At 35.8% G+C, this 16,266-nt stretch overlaps 1 protein-coding gene across 2 annotated transcripts in view; it reads right to left on the bottom strand.

Annotated features, from left to right (window-relative positions):
• Window positions 1-16,171, bottom strand: part of LOC113070441 (syntaxin-binding protein 4-like) — a 31,751-nt gene extending 15,580 nt beyond the window's left edge. Inside the window, exons 1-10 of one of the 2 annotated variants that reach the window (XR_003279928.1) lie at window positions 16,100-16,171; window positions 12,971-13,066; window positions 10,870-10,939; window positions 10,651-10,725; window positions 7,204-7,283; window positions 5,745-5,868; window positions 3,189-3,330; window positions 1,666-1,772; window positions 1,432-1,561; window positions 1,225-1,297 (exon numbers count right to left, since the gene is read on the bottom strand). Coding sequence is in view for 1 of the 2 variants with exons in the window: in XM_026243722.1 (XP_026099507.1) it covers window positions 1,225-1,297; window positions 1,432-1,561; window positions 1,666-1,772; window positions 3,189-3,330; window positions 5,745-5,865; window positions 7,204-7,283; window positions 10,651-10,725; window positions 10,870-10,939; window positions 12,971-13,066; window positions 16,100-16,166 (961 nt within the window). In the remaining variant the exon portion in view is untranslated. The remainder of the gene's footprint in view (window positions 1-1,224; window positions 1,298-1,431; window positions 1,562-1,665; window positions 1,773-3,188; window positions 3,331-5,744; window positions 5,869-7,203; window positions 7,284-10,650; window positions 10,726-10,869; window positions 10,940-12,970; window positions 13,067-16,099) is intronic. The other variant, XM_026243722.1, reaches the window with a different exon arrangement.
• Window positions 16,172-16,266: the final 95 nt, after the last annotated feature.

Genomic DNA, 16,266 nt, shown 5'->3' with positions numbered 1-16,266 from the left:
AATTAATATTAATTATTAATATTTATAATTAGGTTTTTGAACTTTACCCAATGGCAATTTTTTTATTTTAATTATTAATATTTACAATTAGATTTTTGAACTTTATCCACTGGCAATTTACTTTTTTAAAGCATAAATCTTTATCAGTTATGTTAGATTTGCACTTTTTAAAAAAGCCAATAGGATAAGACAAATGCTGTTTGTTTTGGTTCAGTAAGCTAGTCTCTCATCAAGGCTGTATTTATTTGATAAAAAAATAAAAAATAAAAATGTATTTATTCATTTCTATTTTAATTTATTTTAAAGACAGATTTTTTTTTAAAAGTGCACATTTAAAACAAAAAACGTTTGGGTTTTAAATTATAAAACAATTAAACATTGTTAGGAAAACTATTTCAGCGTCTGGAAAAGCGACTTGACACGTCAACATCGACTCAGACTGCTTCAGAGTATCTAAGAGCATAAAATAGACTTAAGTGGCTTTCTCTGTTTGGCTTCTTTAGCCATTTATCAATCCCGTTTTGTGCCCCAAGAAAGGATTACACACTATGCACAGCAAACCAATCTGTACTAAACAGCTACCCAGCTGCTAAGATAAGAGCACTATCTGACTCAACATGAAAGACGCCTTCCTTTCTTATTTTGGTACGTCTTCTAGAAGTTGATTGTGTAATTTAAACACCTCACATACATGCCCGACCCCTGGAGCACCGAGAGATTATTTTGCAAGTGGCCGTTGATTAAACTCCAAACCCTGCTACTGACTAATCCCCAAACTTTCTCTCTGAAAATAAATAATTGCTTTGCTAGAAATCCTGTTTCTCTGAATGACGGTTCATTTTAGATGCAGTCTGTAAGGTACATTACCTCAAAGAGAGCAAGTACTTTCTGTTTCCATGAACCTGCACCTGCACACCTCTAATATTTTCCCCTCTTAGTCTGTAACCATGAAAGATTTGAAAGTATGTCCTTTACTAATTTGCTAAATATCTCTATCTATATATATAACATAGAGATATTTTTCTGTTTATAAAAAAATGCATTAAAAACATTATGTAGTTTGATAGAAAGGCACAAAGACCACAGAATCTTGTGATAACTTTGCACAAAATGTACTCATTTTAAAGGTTATGAAATTAGAGTAAAAGTAAACTATCTGTAAAGCTTATTAAGATTTAAGAGTTAAGGGGGTTGGAGCTATGAATCCACCTTCGTGACATTTACCTGAAACCTGTATCTCTGGAGGGCAGATATCTAGGGAGGATGAAAGCACTGGAGCTGCTTCCTCTCGTTGCATCTATGAGAAGAAAATTATTAAGCACTGCTTGGTAAAAGGACCATAACAAGTGTGTGTATTATGTAAGCCACAAGACTCTCTTGTTGTTGAAATGCCAAAGACGTGACATGATCTGTACACTAGTAAACACTCACCTCAGGAGATCGGACATGAACCTTTAACCGGCTGAAGTTGCATCCGTTCCCAACCCCCCTCTGAACTGATGGGCTGTTGGAGAAAGGTCCTTTTCCTGGTATGAAGGCAATATCCACCACTGGTTCTTGACTTCAACGACAAAGAACAGTACATTATGTAAAAGAAAGTAGAAAAATACTGATTAACTGTTAAACATTGATCAAAAGACATAAAGCTACATTGAACATTATTACCTGAATTTGACTTTGTTGAGCACACCTTTGGCCTCCTCATACGTGACTCCTATCAATGACTCCTTGTTAATGGCGATAAGCTGATCTCCGGGTCTGAGCCGTCCATCCTATAAGGCCAAAGGAATGAAAATCCTTACTAAATGTTGCTGATCAGACACAAATCATGGCAGACATTCAGTATGAGAAAGCTATGCCAACAGGATCAGCAGGAATATAAGTCACTGTATACTCATCAGCAGGTGGAGACCTCTCTCGTGTCGCAGAGGACACCACTACAGCAACTCTATTCCTTCAGACACACCAAAGTCACTAAAACTACACAACTGTTCAACCCGCTCCCTATGGGTTTAGGAATATAATATCAGTATGCACAATATAATATCAGTATTGACCAAAAAATACAAATAAATAGCTGGTCAACCTATAACACCATTAAAATCATTTTTATTTAGATTTAAGAAATATTTATTTATTTTTTTATGTTGAAAGTAGTTGTACTGCTTGTACCTATTTTCTGTAGGCAAAATACTGATTAAGAAAATGATTCTTGCCGTTCTAAAACATAAGCAACAATAAAAGTGATTCTTCTTTTTGGAGACAACGCTAACATGCAAGTAAATGCTAAATTAAGGACTATACAAAACAAAACACAATGGAAAAAATCCACTAAATGGCCAAAACCATGGTTTATCTCAGATGGCTCTGAGTTCTGATCATTGATTCTGGTTAAACAATTCAAAATGGACATGGGATCTTATACAGGTGTCACAGATGGCCATCAGTCTGACACTGAAAATCTAAGTGATATTGAATATCTGCGTTTCAGCACAATAGTCCTGTAGGTGAATGCTAGAGTTTTATATTCCACAGGGAGGGTGATGCCCTGGATGGCCTTCTGTACACCTGACCTCTGCAGTCTGCTGTGACAGCACTGTCCGTCCACAGAACAGCCCGGGCAGAGCCTTAAACCTATTTTGTCTATCAGGAAAAGCACTCAAGCCAATGTAAAGAAGGGAATAAATTGCTCAGACAGTTTCCAGGAGATCTCTACCTGCTTAAGACGAAACCTTTGCACAGGCTCAGGCTATAACGCAGTAGTCTGACATTCTAGGATGTCATCCTCACATTAATCCTGACCGCCTCTGCGATAAAGATGGCTAAATGTGTAAGAGCTTAATGGAAAGGTGTAAAGAGCTGAGTGATCCTTGCTTTGGGGGAGAAGATTCTTGGAGGTTTATAATCTTCTCCAGCACTTCCTCGAATTGTATGACTTATCCCACTCATTATGTCCATTGCCCTCTCTGTTTCTCTGTCTCATTTAATCAAAGAATAAAGACAAATGATAATGCTTACATCTCTATATATGAGCTGTCCGCACAACCTCACCTCCAATTCAAAATGTTAAAACACAATAAACCAGTGGTTCTCAAACCAGTGGGCTTCAGTAAACTTCCAAGTTTACCCAGGCAGGTTATGCACAAATAAATGCACACACCGCTCATTAAAGAGTCCCACTCTCTCACCCGATGACAATCTCCTCCAGACAGCACTTCCTGGATGAAAACTGCAGGGCCATCAGGTCTGTTGGAGCCACCGCCAATGGTAATACCCAGACTGCAGGAGCGAGCGACGGATATCAGCTGAATCACCCCTTCACCTGGGTGACTGAAACTCAGTATTACTAGAATGAACTGCCGGTCAAAATAGTTAACCCTCATGTGGTGTTCAAAACCCAATAACACCTGTGGTGTTCCCGGTCAAAAATGACCGGCCCATAAAAAAAAGCTTATAAATCACTCATTATACCATATTTTCACCCAATCTTGGATTCAATCTTTTTGTCAACTTGTTCTCTTTCAATTAGGACTGGTTTTATATTTCTGTTTGCATCTGATTAATCGTGGGCCTCATTTATCTGAGAGTAGGCATCTCATTTTTTGAGTAAAAAACAAATAATTTTTGAGTAAATTTGGAAATATGAAAAAAAATTATGAAAAAAATGGCTACTGTTGATCACACTAGTCTACTCCAATGTTTCACCAGGAATTTTGTTTTGAAACTTTTGTTTTGTAAAAAATAATGCACAAAGTCACACTTGTGGTGTTCCCGGTCAAAAATGACCGGCCTATAAAAAATAGCTTAGAAATCACTCATTATACCATATTTTCACCCAATCTTGGATTCAATCTTTTTGTCAACTTGTTATCTTTCAATTAGGACTGGTTTTGCATTTAATTTTCAAACTATTTAATTTTAGGAGTCATTTATCCGAGCTTATGCACCTCAGTTTTTGAGTGAAAAAAGCATTATTTGTTAATAATTTTGTCAATATTGTGAAAAAGGTGAAAAAAAGTTTCATCTGTTGATCACACTAGCCTACTTTAATGTTTAACCAGGAATTTTTTTTTAAATGCTTTTATTTTGTACAAAATGGCACAAAGTCACACTTGTGATGTTCCCGGTCAAAAATGGCCGACCATTGAAAGTGAATGTAGAAGATTACAAAACACAGGGCTTGTATTTTGAAATGCTTTAATTTTTCAGAAAAGGGGTGCACAGTAACACTTGTGCTGTTCCATGACAGTACTGACCATTGTGACATACAAAAAATAAACACATTAACGCTGTCATATAGAGAATACAAATCAAATACTGTTCATTTTCTTTCAGTTTTCCAAATTATGAACTAACCAAAATAAGAAACTGAGACGGTCTCTGTGTGAACTCACGCAAGTGACTAACAAAAGCATTTTTAAGGTAACTTGCAATTGGTCATTTTGTGTCACTTATGCACATGACTGACAACAGTTTAATGTATGTGCCTTGCAAATGTGCATTCTGCATTTGAAACAGACAGTGCCTGTTTTCACATCTTTTGGGGCACACAAAGTGCATCTCTTTCGTTTCTCTCCTTTGCCTGTGCCAGCTGAAGGACCTGGTTCTGGTGTTTGTATGTCTCTCACCAATGTAGCAGAGGGCAGTGCTCTGGGTATATTTTGGCGCCTCTGTATCAGGGGGGTCACCATGGATTTTCCCAGCTCTTCTAGGAACAGCCTCCTCCTGAAGGTTTTCCTTGTGTAATACTCAAAAAAGTTTGTGTGTTTTAACGTGTGTGTGTCTGGGTAGCGTGTGTATAAATGTATCGATACATGCACAGGTCCAAGGGCTCGATGTTTGCAAGCACATATGCACATATGTGTACATGAAAATAATGAACATGCTCCTGAAAACTAAATTGTTCTGTTATTTTCAGTCTCTCCCATTCACTTTCAATGGTCAGCCATTGTGACCATTTTTGACCATGCCTACTCTCAGATAAATGAGGCCCACGATTAATCAGATGCAAACAGAAATATAAAACCAGTCCTAATTGAAAGAGAACAAGTTGACAAAAAGATTGAATCCAAGATTGGGTGAAAATATGGTATAATGAGTGATTTCTAAGCTATTTTTTATAGGCCGGTCATTTTTGACCGGGAACACCACAAGTGTTACTATGTGCGATATTTTTTACAAAACAAAAGTTTCAAAACAAAATTCCTGGTGAAACATTGGAGTAGACTAGTGTGATCAACAGTAGCCATTTTTTTCATAATTTTTTTTCATATTTCCAAATTTACTCATAAATTATTTGTTTTTTACTCAAAAAACGAGATGCCTACTCTCAGATAAATGAGGCCCACGATTAATCAGATGCAAACAGAAATATAAAACCAGTCCTAATTGAAAGAGAACAAGTTGACAAAAAGATTGAATCCAAGATTGGGTGAAAATATGGTATAATGAGTGATTTATGAGCTATTTTTTATAGGCCGGTCATTTTTGACCGGGAACACCACAAGTGTAACAAGGTAACAAAACCCCCACAAAAAAAGTAAGAAAATTTCCCAATTTTTTTTTTAATTGTAGTTATACCCTTTGGGAACAAAGTCACTAAGTTTCAGTCCAAAGCGATAACATTAACTATTATTTTCGGGAAAAAGAAAATCTTCTCCGGGTCAAATTGACCCGAACACCACATGAGGGTTAAACAATTCAGAAAGCAGACACAACTAAATCATTGTTTTCCATTGTTTTACCTTAGGGAGCGTAGCAAGGGTCCTGTGTTATTGTAGTTACTCTGAGAGCCAGCGGGGCTGAGCAATAGAGGACTCTGAGAGCTGGATGAAGACCCTGATGATGTGCTGTCCAAGTATCTGCCTGCTTTAGCACAAAATGATGCATAAAGACGTGAGAGAAAAATGAATGATCACAATGCCTTATATCAAACTTGACATAATACTATGTAGATTTAAGAGCCACCAGAGAGCAGTGACACAATCCATCAATTTATCTGAAAAATAACAGTGGTTTCAGTAATTAAAGAACAAGAGTTAGTGTATCCAAATTAACTAAAAATAAATATGCAAAACCTTTGCTTGTTATAGCTACCATTCAAAAGTTTTAGGTCAAAAAGGTTTTTCATTTATTTAGATATTTTTAAAGAAATTAATACTTTTATTCAGCACGAGGATGCACTAAATTGATCAAAGATTACAATAATCTAATGTATAATAATATCAGATTTTCTATTTCAATTAAATGCTGTTATTTTTTACTTGCTATTCATCAAAGAATCCTGAAAAAATAGTGTCAGTTTCCATAATAATATAAAGCAGCACACCTGCTTTCAACATTGATAATATAAGGAATATTTCGTGAGCTTTACTATCAAATGTATAAATTACATATTAATGGAAAACAGAAAACAGAATGAATGATAGTGTATATAAAAAGGTTTGCTGAAATCAAGAGAAGCTCTCATGGTCATTAAAAGTCATGAGTTTAAAGTTTGCAAACTGAACTTTGTGGTATTGTCAAAGAAAATGTCCAGACAAATACTTCAGACCAAAGCTCTTATACTTCGGTCTCATTTGCACTTTTAAATTAAAGACTCAAATGAAACTATTTGCTGTGCTTAAAGCAAGTCCCATCATTAGAATATTCTACACTGAGGGGAGAGCAGGGATCAGACACGATGAGCACACGCTCCGCTCTCAACAGCTTTTCTGTGGAGTGTCTTTCCTCCGGCAGAAACAGATGTTCAGAATTGCATAATAGACAAATGGGCTGTCTTAAGCCATTTTCAAGGGCTGATTTGTTTCTCCCCTAAACATTATAATTATAATTGACTTGAGTCATTTAAAAAAGAGATTGCTTTAAAAAAGAAGATTGCTTTTTGAAAACACAGTTCGTATTTACATATATTGTTTTCATTCATATTTGAGAAAGACTAAAACTGTAAACATTAAAAAGAGATAATGAAGAAGAGCTTTCTCCCTCTCCTCTTCCTGTTTATTAGCCAGCTGTGAGGATCATATTGCATGAATCAGCATTTCATAACCTTTGTTATGTCGGGGAGGTAGTGGGGTTAGGAAAGAGATATTCTAGCACACCTGCGCACAGAAATGAAAGAATTTACAGAAGGGAATACTATGCCTTTAAAATGTGTGTTTCTTGTACTATAAACGAGACATTGACTGAGAAATAGACACGTACTATGCTGAATAGGTGAATTCCTGGTAGATCCTGTGCTGCCATTTGAGCCGTATTTTTCAAGGAGCTCTGCAAATTCTCGCCTACATACAGACAAAAGTGGAAATAAAAATATTGTAACCAACCAAGAAAATAAAATGAAACCTTCAATAACATCATATGAAAATAACCCAAATACCTTTATATTTTTTAAACCTTTGTTTGTTACTGGAAAACAACTGATCCTACCAAATTATTGTACTGTTACTGAAATATAAAGCAATGTTAATGGATTTCGTGATAAGTCTACTGAGTAAAAATAAACATGCTGAGTTCTCTTTAGTTCCCTTTAGTTGGGCTGGGCGCTCTATTCCCCTCCATCTCAGTCCACTTTCCCCTAGACACCTCTTGAGTGTCAAATATAGGTCAACAGAAATGTCCTGTCACTGGACTCAAACCATTTTCAGTTCTGGACATGTGTCCATTACGCACTGGTGCACAGCCTCAGCCACTGGCATCTTTACCTACATGTAGGTGTCCCTGAGAGGCTAAAAATACACATGCAAATCTAAGCAGACCTTTGCTTCTTTTAACTACAATGCAAAGTGACTTTGTCGGTTGAGGAGACTATACAAAGACATCCAAGCCTTCAAAAATTACTGTAGACCCATAGATCTCTGCATTCCTTCATACCAGGACCAATTTAGATTTAATCTAAACCCAAAATATCTAGGTGAACTCAAAGTAACAGCTTTCCAAGTATATGATGGAGTGTAAAAACAGCCTTTTCTTCCTTTTCCTCTGTCCTCAGGACCTGTTATCAGTGTGGATTAAAGGGAGGCAGGTCAGACAAGGTTGTGATGCATATGGTAAGAAGCTTGAGAAAAGGCTTGAGCATTTCCTCAATAAACCAACGTTGATATACATACACATTCTAAACCGTCTTCCTCATAAATACACACAAACAAAAAGTCCAGAAATGCTGTGCTCAGTCTTTCGGTCCCTGAAGACTTTAAGGTTGTTGATATGCGTGTGAAGGCAGCGGAGGTCTTTGAATGGAGGCAGAGACGTAATCCCTTCAATGCGCATTGGTTAAGGGCAGAACGCAGATTAAAGCATGGAGACACAAGGACTCATCTCATTATGGCTTAAACTGGGAGTCTGCACGCAATTGAGGTTTTTTCCTTCATTCATGCAAACTGCTGCCAGTCCAGACCCATGGGACTGAATCTCCTGCCAGTCCGTCCATATATAAAGTTCAAAAGTACACTGCGCTCATGCCACTGATTCTCACAGGAAACACATCTGGGATTCTGCATAATATATGTCTGTTGTGTACCAAATCTGGACTATCCTTTTATTCTAGCAGCTTACTCACTCACTTGAACTAGATGCTGCATGAGCAGGTGTTATTGCGCTATTCTGTCTAAATCAATAAATAAAAAGTGAATTTAGGAAACACAAACATATGTATACTGGAAAACAATTATGTAGAAAAACTTTTTGCTCAGAAATTGCTGTTAGATTTCACAAATATTTGCAAAGAAATGGGAAATATCACATTGAATTTAACATGAACATTTAAAAAGACTGAAATTGTATTTTCTTTTAAATGTATTCAAATTTATTTACAACTTCTTAAAATACATTTGTACAGTGTACACTATGAAAAATGGATATTCATTTTGAGACTAAAGGTTACATGTAACTGTTAATTTAGTGGTTAGTTGTGTCTTTAAAGATTAACCTCAACAGAGCATTCCAGATCATGACAAAATGTAAAAATAAGCGGAATAAGTAAGCATCATTACAAACACTAAGAATATACAATATTATAATCAAGTTTGAGGTCAGTGTAGTTTTCTTTAAGAAATGTATACTTTATTCATCAAAGACGCATTAAAAAGATAAAACTTGACAGTAACGCTGTTATAATGTTCCTAAGATTTCTATTTCAAATAAATGAAAAAATTGTTTATAAACTGTCCAGAATCATGGCGTTTTAGTTTCTTCAGGAAATCAACCTGTGAATGGCTTCTTTATAAATTGTATGTGTATATTAAACTAGAATAGGAAAAAATTCTCATTTCACACTGGCATGAAAAATGTGGGGGAAATGAGAGAAGCATAAATGTTTATGCCTGAAAAAAAATAAAGGCTAATTACTTAACTCTTCCCACGCCAGTATTTTTTTAAGTTGCCAGCCACTGCCAGCGATTTTGATGATTTTCACAAAAATTTGATGTCCTCCAGCATATTTCTCCGTCCTGTTTTTGTTTGTGAGGTTTTGCACTCGTTCAGAAGATGTGTAATAGCTCCCCCGAGTGTATAACAGTGAAAACACTAAAAGCCGTCAATGGCAGGGAAAATCGTTAATGGCAGGAAAGTGTTTTCTTTTAAAAGACGAGATAACGAAAGAGTAAAAAAAAAAAACAATAGACCTAATTTAACTAAAGTTTTAAAAATTGAAAATGTCACTAGCATTTTTTTCGAAGCAGGAATGTTGTTTTTCCATTGATAGTTTTTCTAGTGAGTGAAGTTAACAGTGGAGAGGCAGTATGGGAGCCCTGAGGGCCCAAAGTTTATCTTTGAATAGCACGCCAAGAGACTCACATGCACTGCCAATACTCGGTCAGATCTAGTTTTTGAACAAAATGATTCATCTTTCATTGAATTATTTAACATGTTTTCTAAGGGGTGGACATTCAAATGAAGGATGCTCAGGTCAGACATTCACAGATCAGTATCAGTGGATCAGAGTGTTTAAGAGATGGCAAGTGTTTGGTTAAATGTCACTGTGATCGGTTGGCGATGAAAGGGACAATAAGAAGTCAGAAAAAAATAAGGCAACTCTTTGGTTTGCTTAAAAGGTTAAATCTTTAGTAATAATTACTTTTTAAATAATTATGAATTTTGTAAATATTTTTAACATACACACACTACTGTTAAACAATTCGAGATCTGTCAGATTTTTTACTGCTCTCCGAGCTCTTTCATGCTCACCAAGCCTGAAGTTATTGGATCCAAAATACAGTAAAAACAGTTATATTAGTAAATATTATTTTCTACAATTAAAAATAACTGTTTTTCATTTTTTATTTTAAAATGCAATTTATTCTTGTCATGACAAAGTTGACATCAGCCATTACTCCAGTCTTCAATGTCACATGATCCTTCAGAAATCATTCTAATGTGCTGATTAGCTGCTCATGGAAAGCATCCTTGTTGAATAAATGTATTAATTTCTTAAAAAAAAATTGCTGACCTCAAACTTTTAAATGGTAGTGTATATTTTATAATTTTGGCTATTGTGCTCAATGTGCTTTGATAATTTAATGTTCAAACTTTTTTTGTTTGTTTGTTTTTTGCTTTGGAAGCTGCTTTTAAAATCAACCATTTTTAATGTGTGAATTGAAATTAAAATCTGTGATCTTCAGAGCTGATGTTCTAATGAATAGATCAGTGGCTTACCTGGCTTCCTCGTCTCTGGCTATGAGAAGGTGCATGTGATTGGTTGAGGATGCTGCTCTAAGAATGTCCACCGCTCTGCAATCAAACAACAATAACATACATTAAGTGTTTTAAAGGTGATAAAAGATTGACAAGTGGCTGGTTTTCAGGTAGAAAGTCAACACAGAGTTCACACAAGCAAAATAGAAAAATAAAAAACCAAGAGAGCAAGGTATGTACCGTTCACTTGTCACGCCAATCAGGCTTTCACCATTCACCTCTAAGATCTGGTCTCCAGGCTCCAGGTTTCCTAATAAAGCATTAATGAAATAAAAACCATAAAGACCATAAATAAAAACCCATGAAATTACTTGATAAATGTTCTACTATTACATACTACATAGTATTCTTTACAGTGCATTCACCCAGGACATCAACGTTAACACTCTTCATTTACTTTGAATGGGTGATGTCATGCATTGCCAAATTGAATTGTGGATCCATTGCATCATGCCACTGACAGAAGTTCAAAAACCTCTAACTTTTCAAGTACCAACGTTGTCACTATGACGGTCATGTCAGCACCAAGCTTCTGACACCCTACAGTACGTCAAGCATAGACGCCGATGCCCCACGTGAATGTACCCTTCCATATTATTCTTCATATTTTTTGCCATATAAACCATTCAAACGTTCAGTGGGTACAAAATGAATTAATACTTTTATTCAGCAAGGATGCATTCAATTGATCAAACCTGACAGTAAAAACAAATGAATGCTGTTCTTTTGAACTTTCTATTCATCAAAGAATCCCGAAAAAACGTATCATGGTTCCAAGAAAAATATTAAGCATCACAACTGCTTTGCAACATTGAAAATAATAAGAAATAAACATATTAGAATGATTTCTGAATGATCATGTGACACTGAAGACTGGAGTAATGGCTTTCAAACAGTCATCAGCATCATTATTCCTTTAAAGTTTTTTGTATATTAATTTTTTTTTATGTATGTACATTTATAGCACTATACTTTGTATTACGTTACCGTTGCATCAAATTACAAAAAATGAGTTGACGCAAATGCGAGGGTGTTTCTAAGAGCGTCTATGGGAGTGATGGTAAATTTTGACATTGTTCTCACTACTGACTACCGTTCTGTCAATCTCTATATTATCCTTTTTTCAAAAGTCATGATAACACTATCACAGAGTTTTTCTTTTGCTATTTGATAAAATGGGTATGCAAATTTTAAATTAAATAAAGCATAAAAGGCCTCTTTCAACAACATTTAAAAAATCTTACCAGCCCCAAACTGTTGAACAGTAATATATGTAGTTATTAAATCTGCAGTACATTAAAGGAGCTAAAAATGAAGAATTTAAGGACTAAGAACATAAAGAGGTAATGCTGATAACCTAAATAAGTGAAATAAATATGTTTGTCATGTCAAGGTAATTGCAAGGTGATGTGAACTGCAATGCTTCCGATATAATTTAGCGACACCTCATGTGTTTTTCTAAACTGTAGCACTAGAAGAGACAGCATACTGCCCTCAGTCTTTTTTTTTCTTTTTCTGTAGGGTATATTAACAACACCTCTCTCAAGTATAGGTCAAGGTTATGTCTTTTCGACCCCTTCTACCATCACTTCAGATATATCTTGTCAGAACAAATCATTCGCAAAAAGGAACAAGATGTAAATTCTCAAAGGGGTCACCAATGTCCCACTCCCTTCGCTTCAGTCAAATATCAGCTTTCCAGTGTCAGATTTTACAGAAAACCTGGATTATAGACACTGTGATTTGTCTTTCCACCAAACCAAAGAAATCAGCCAGGAAGCTTGTTGACTTCTCTGAATAGTGAGCTGACAGCAATCATGTGAGCGGGGCTAAAAACAAGCAAAGCCCCCTCAGAGCGCATGTGCCTATATAAGCTCCCATATACCCCGTGCTCAGCAGCAGCAGAATGGGAGGCAGACTCTAATTCCAGTCCGTCAGGGGCATTAACTCTAAGCACAGGGATGACGCTAAACTCCCCCTCACACGTGAGAGACTTAAGCAGAGGTATACGCAGCGAGACAGACAATCTGTTTTGCAGAAATGTAAACAGCTGCACTGACACAGTTTCCTTTCTCAATGTGTGTTTCAATTTCGCAGGTTCAATTTATGTGGCTATTCTACATTATTAATAGATTTCAGTGTACATGTAAAGTTTATATCTAATAAAGTAGTTGCTTTGACTGATAATAACAGGACTGATTCGTTTTGTTTATTAGCAAAAAACTGCTGAATATATGTGGATCAAAGCAATTTAATTAAACTCTTTTTTGAGAAAACTTACCATCACTGGAAGCAATGCCACCAGGTAAGATCCTCTTCACATAAACGCCATATTCCTCTCCTGTTAGTTCTTTCACACCACCGATCACTTTGATTCCTAAAGAGGAGACAAAGCATGCTTCACTCAATATAAGAATATTATTCTTCCATGCTTTTGTTAGTTGTTGATATTGTATTTTTCAGTCAAATAAATTAAAGCAAAACACAGAAACCATATCGCAGTTCTTTACAAACAGGCTTGCATGACCATTTTTCATTGCTAAATGAATGCTACTACATCGCCAGTATGCACTTCCAATTTGATCACATGTGACTGTGAAATGAGAGATCTGAACATTCACTACTGTTTCCTGTCAAAACAGACTGTGATTCAGCCTTTTTCTATCTAAACAAGAGGAAATAAAGCATACTTATGATGTTTACCATGAACAATAGACAGCTTGACCTGATGCCTGCTGAAAGAGCTTCAACTCTAAATTGTTACAATTTAGAACCCCCCCCCCCAAAAAAAACATTCAGGATTTAATGTACTTTGTGCTATGTGTAATTTGTAGATTGTGACATACACTATCATTCAAAAGTTCATAATGGGAGACAATATGATTAAAAAGAGAAATAAATTAATGCTTTTATTCAGCAAAGACACAAACAATTCAATTTATCAAAGGTGACAGTAAAAATATTTATGATGTTACTAAAGATTGGTATTTGTAATAAATGCAGTTGTTTTGTAAATGTTATTCATAAAAAATCATATGGTTTCCACAAAAAGAATTAAGCAGCAGTACAATTGTTTTCAGCTTTGATAATAATGAGAAACATTTCTTATCATTTCTTATTCTTATCTGCATATTAGAATAATTTCTTAAGGATCATGTGACACTAAAGACTGGCGTAACATATCACAGGAATAAATGATGTTTAAAATTATGTTAAAATAGAAAACTTCTAATACAATACTGTTTTTACTTTACCCTAAAACATCTGAATGGGAAGTTATAGTATTATAGTATTAGTCACTTTGGTTAGGAAACTAATGTAAATAAGATAAATACTGCACTCCGAGCTGCTGAAGGTGTGTTCCCATTTGTGTCTGATTTCAATTCTGATAACAGAGGACTTAAACAGCTTATGTTCAATTGAGTCTCGCTAAAGTGAGGATTTACAGCTGACTTGGGTCAGTATTACTTTTAAGTATCACACAACATAGGACTTTCAGAGCTTTCAGGTATATGCCGTGAGATTTGCATCCCCCGACGTCATCAAGCAGAGATGAAATGAGTTTATTGGATTTCAGGGGGCCACAGCAACTCCGTAAAGCTTCAGTAAATCTCCCTGCGTGGTGACAGAATGATCTCTTCCCGTGATGTAAACTCTGTGCTGCACTGAATCGATTACTAAGTCGTTAAACACACAATCCTGTTTCACTTCATGAGGTTAAGGGTATTGAGGTTAAAAAAGTATCTTACAGAAGTTTTACATCGACCAAAAATGAACAGTACCTTGAAATACATTTTAAAATCACGTGCATCACGTGAGATGAAGTTAGTCAACCAGCAGCCTAATAAAAACTCACATATTTGCATGTGGAGATTGCTATGTTGTGATCACATGACCAGCTAAAAACAGTGCACTTTATCTCAATAACCTCTCTATACTGGAAACTTTCTCTCACAGAATAAAATGAACTACGTCTGACGGCAAATAGCATCAAGCTTTTGCACAATGCTGCATCCAAACCACTACGTGTTGTTTTAAAAACAAGACGAGTCCAGGAACAACATAAAAAAACAACGAGTTGTGACAAAATGGAAGTAGCGACAGAGCTTTTCTTCCATATTGTGTCTTACGTCCGAGTTAAACATATGCATAAATTAATTTGTTCACCGTAAGAGCAATAACATGTCACAAAAAAATAGATAAACTTATGTCTCATCTAAAAAAAAAATAATACTGAATAAATTAATTGTCTAGATGCCGATGTGAAAGAATGGCAGATCCTTTATTTGAGAGAGCAACTGCAAATCAGTGTTGTCAGGCCATTAATTGTTGAAACAACAGGAACAAGCTTAGACGCCAACAAAACATGAAAGCCTTTAATGAGATGAGCATCTTTCACACCCAAACCTGTGGAAGATTCATTTGCAGACAGATCAGAAGCATAATACATGCTAAAAGACACTTCCCTTGATGGACAGTACAGATGATTTAGATTGCTTTTGGTTTAGACACACTCATGGAATAATAAATATCCTCTTTTTGCTTCAGGCTTATCTGGTATTAATAGACAGACGATGTATTGGCACTAATTGAGTTTTGATATGGCATTGCACATTAATAGATTCACTTCAAGATAAATCTTGAAAACACTTTTTCAAGATTTATCTTCCACGGAAAGGATGTTCTGAACTAAACTCAAACTCAGAAAATTTCATAGAACTCAAAAATAAATGCAAAGTAAGGACTGTGTCCTGGAAAAAACCCTTGAATGCTTATGACAGTGTCACACTTAAGTCTGTACATGATAGCACTGCAAATATGTGTTGTAAAATATTACATTTATCTGTGCTGCTTTCATCCAGAGCACCTCTTCCTGAGTCTGTATTCATGAAAATGTCTCCTAAAACAGAATCGTCTTGTAACACAATGGATTGTTGACTGTGCAAGTTAGGATGTAAAGAAGGACAGGTTTAAGGAGCTTAGAGCTGCCTTCAAATGATGTTTTTGATCTATTATGAGGAGGGAGATCAGGCTGCGGAATAAATATAGACTTGAAAGACTGGAAAACAACCGCACCCTAAACCTATCGCATCGCTTCGCTCCGAAACTCCACCATACACCTTATTTCACTTCCCCATGGCCATTAGAGATCAGAGACGCCTGCTTTACAATAGGCCTCATTAAAATCGACTAGAAGATGTGCTGCTCCATACCTTTCTTATGTCTTGAATAATTCTTATTCACCCTTCAGTCTCAATCCGCACCTTTCTATGAGAGCATTTATTAAAAAACATAACTTCTAGAGAGGTCTGCAAAGAAGACTGAAGACCGTGTTCTGATAGAAGATCTTTGGTAAATTATACAAACACACAAATGTGCAATGAAATAAAATATGTTCTGAGGCACTTACCTAATCCGTTCTCACAGTCTGTAAACTCCATAGAATGCACTGCTCGATCTACTCCATACGGACCCATCAGTGTCCTGTGCAGGACAAAGATTTCATCCATGTTACAAACATGCAAAAAATAACACAGTAACCTAGTGAGACTTGTTAGATTAAGAGAAATAAACAAG

The sequence above is a fragment of the Carassius auratus genome, unplaced genomic scaffold, assembly GCF_003368295.1.
Source record: "Carassius auratus strain Wakin unplaced genomic scaffold, ASM336829v1 scaf_tig00004210, whole genome shotgun sequence".
Classification (NCBI taxonomy): Eukaryota; Metazoa; Chordata; class Actinopteri; order Cypriniformes; family Cyprinidae; genus Carassius; species Carassius auratus.
The sequence above is the reverse complement of the archived record's forward strand: the minus strand, read 5'-3'. Positions and strand labels throughout refer to the sequence as shown.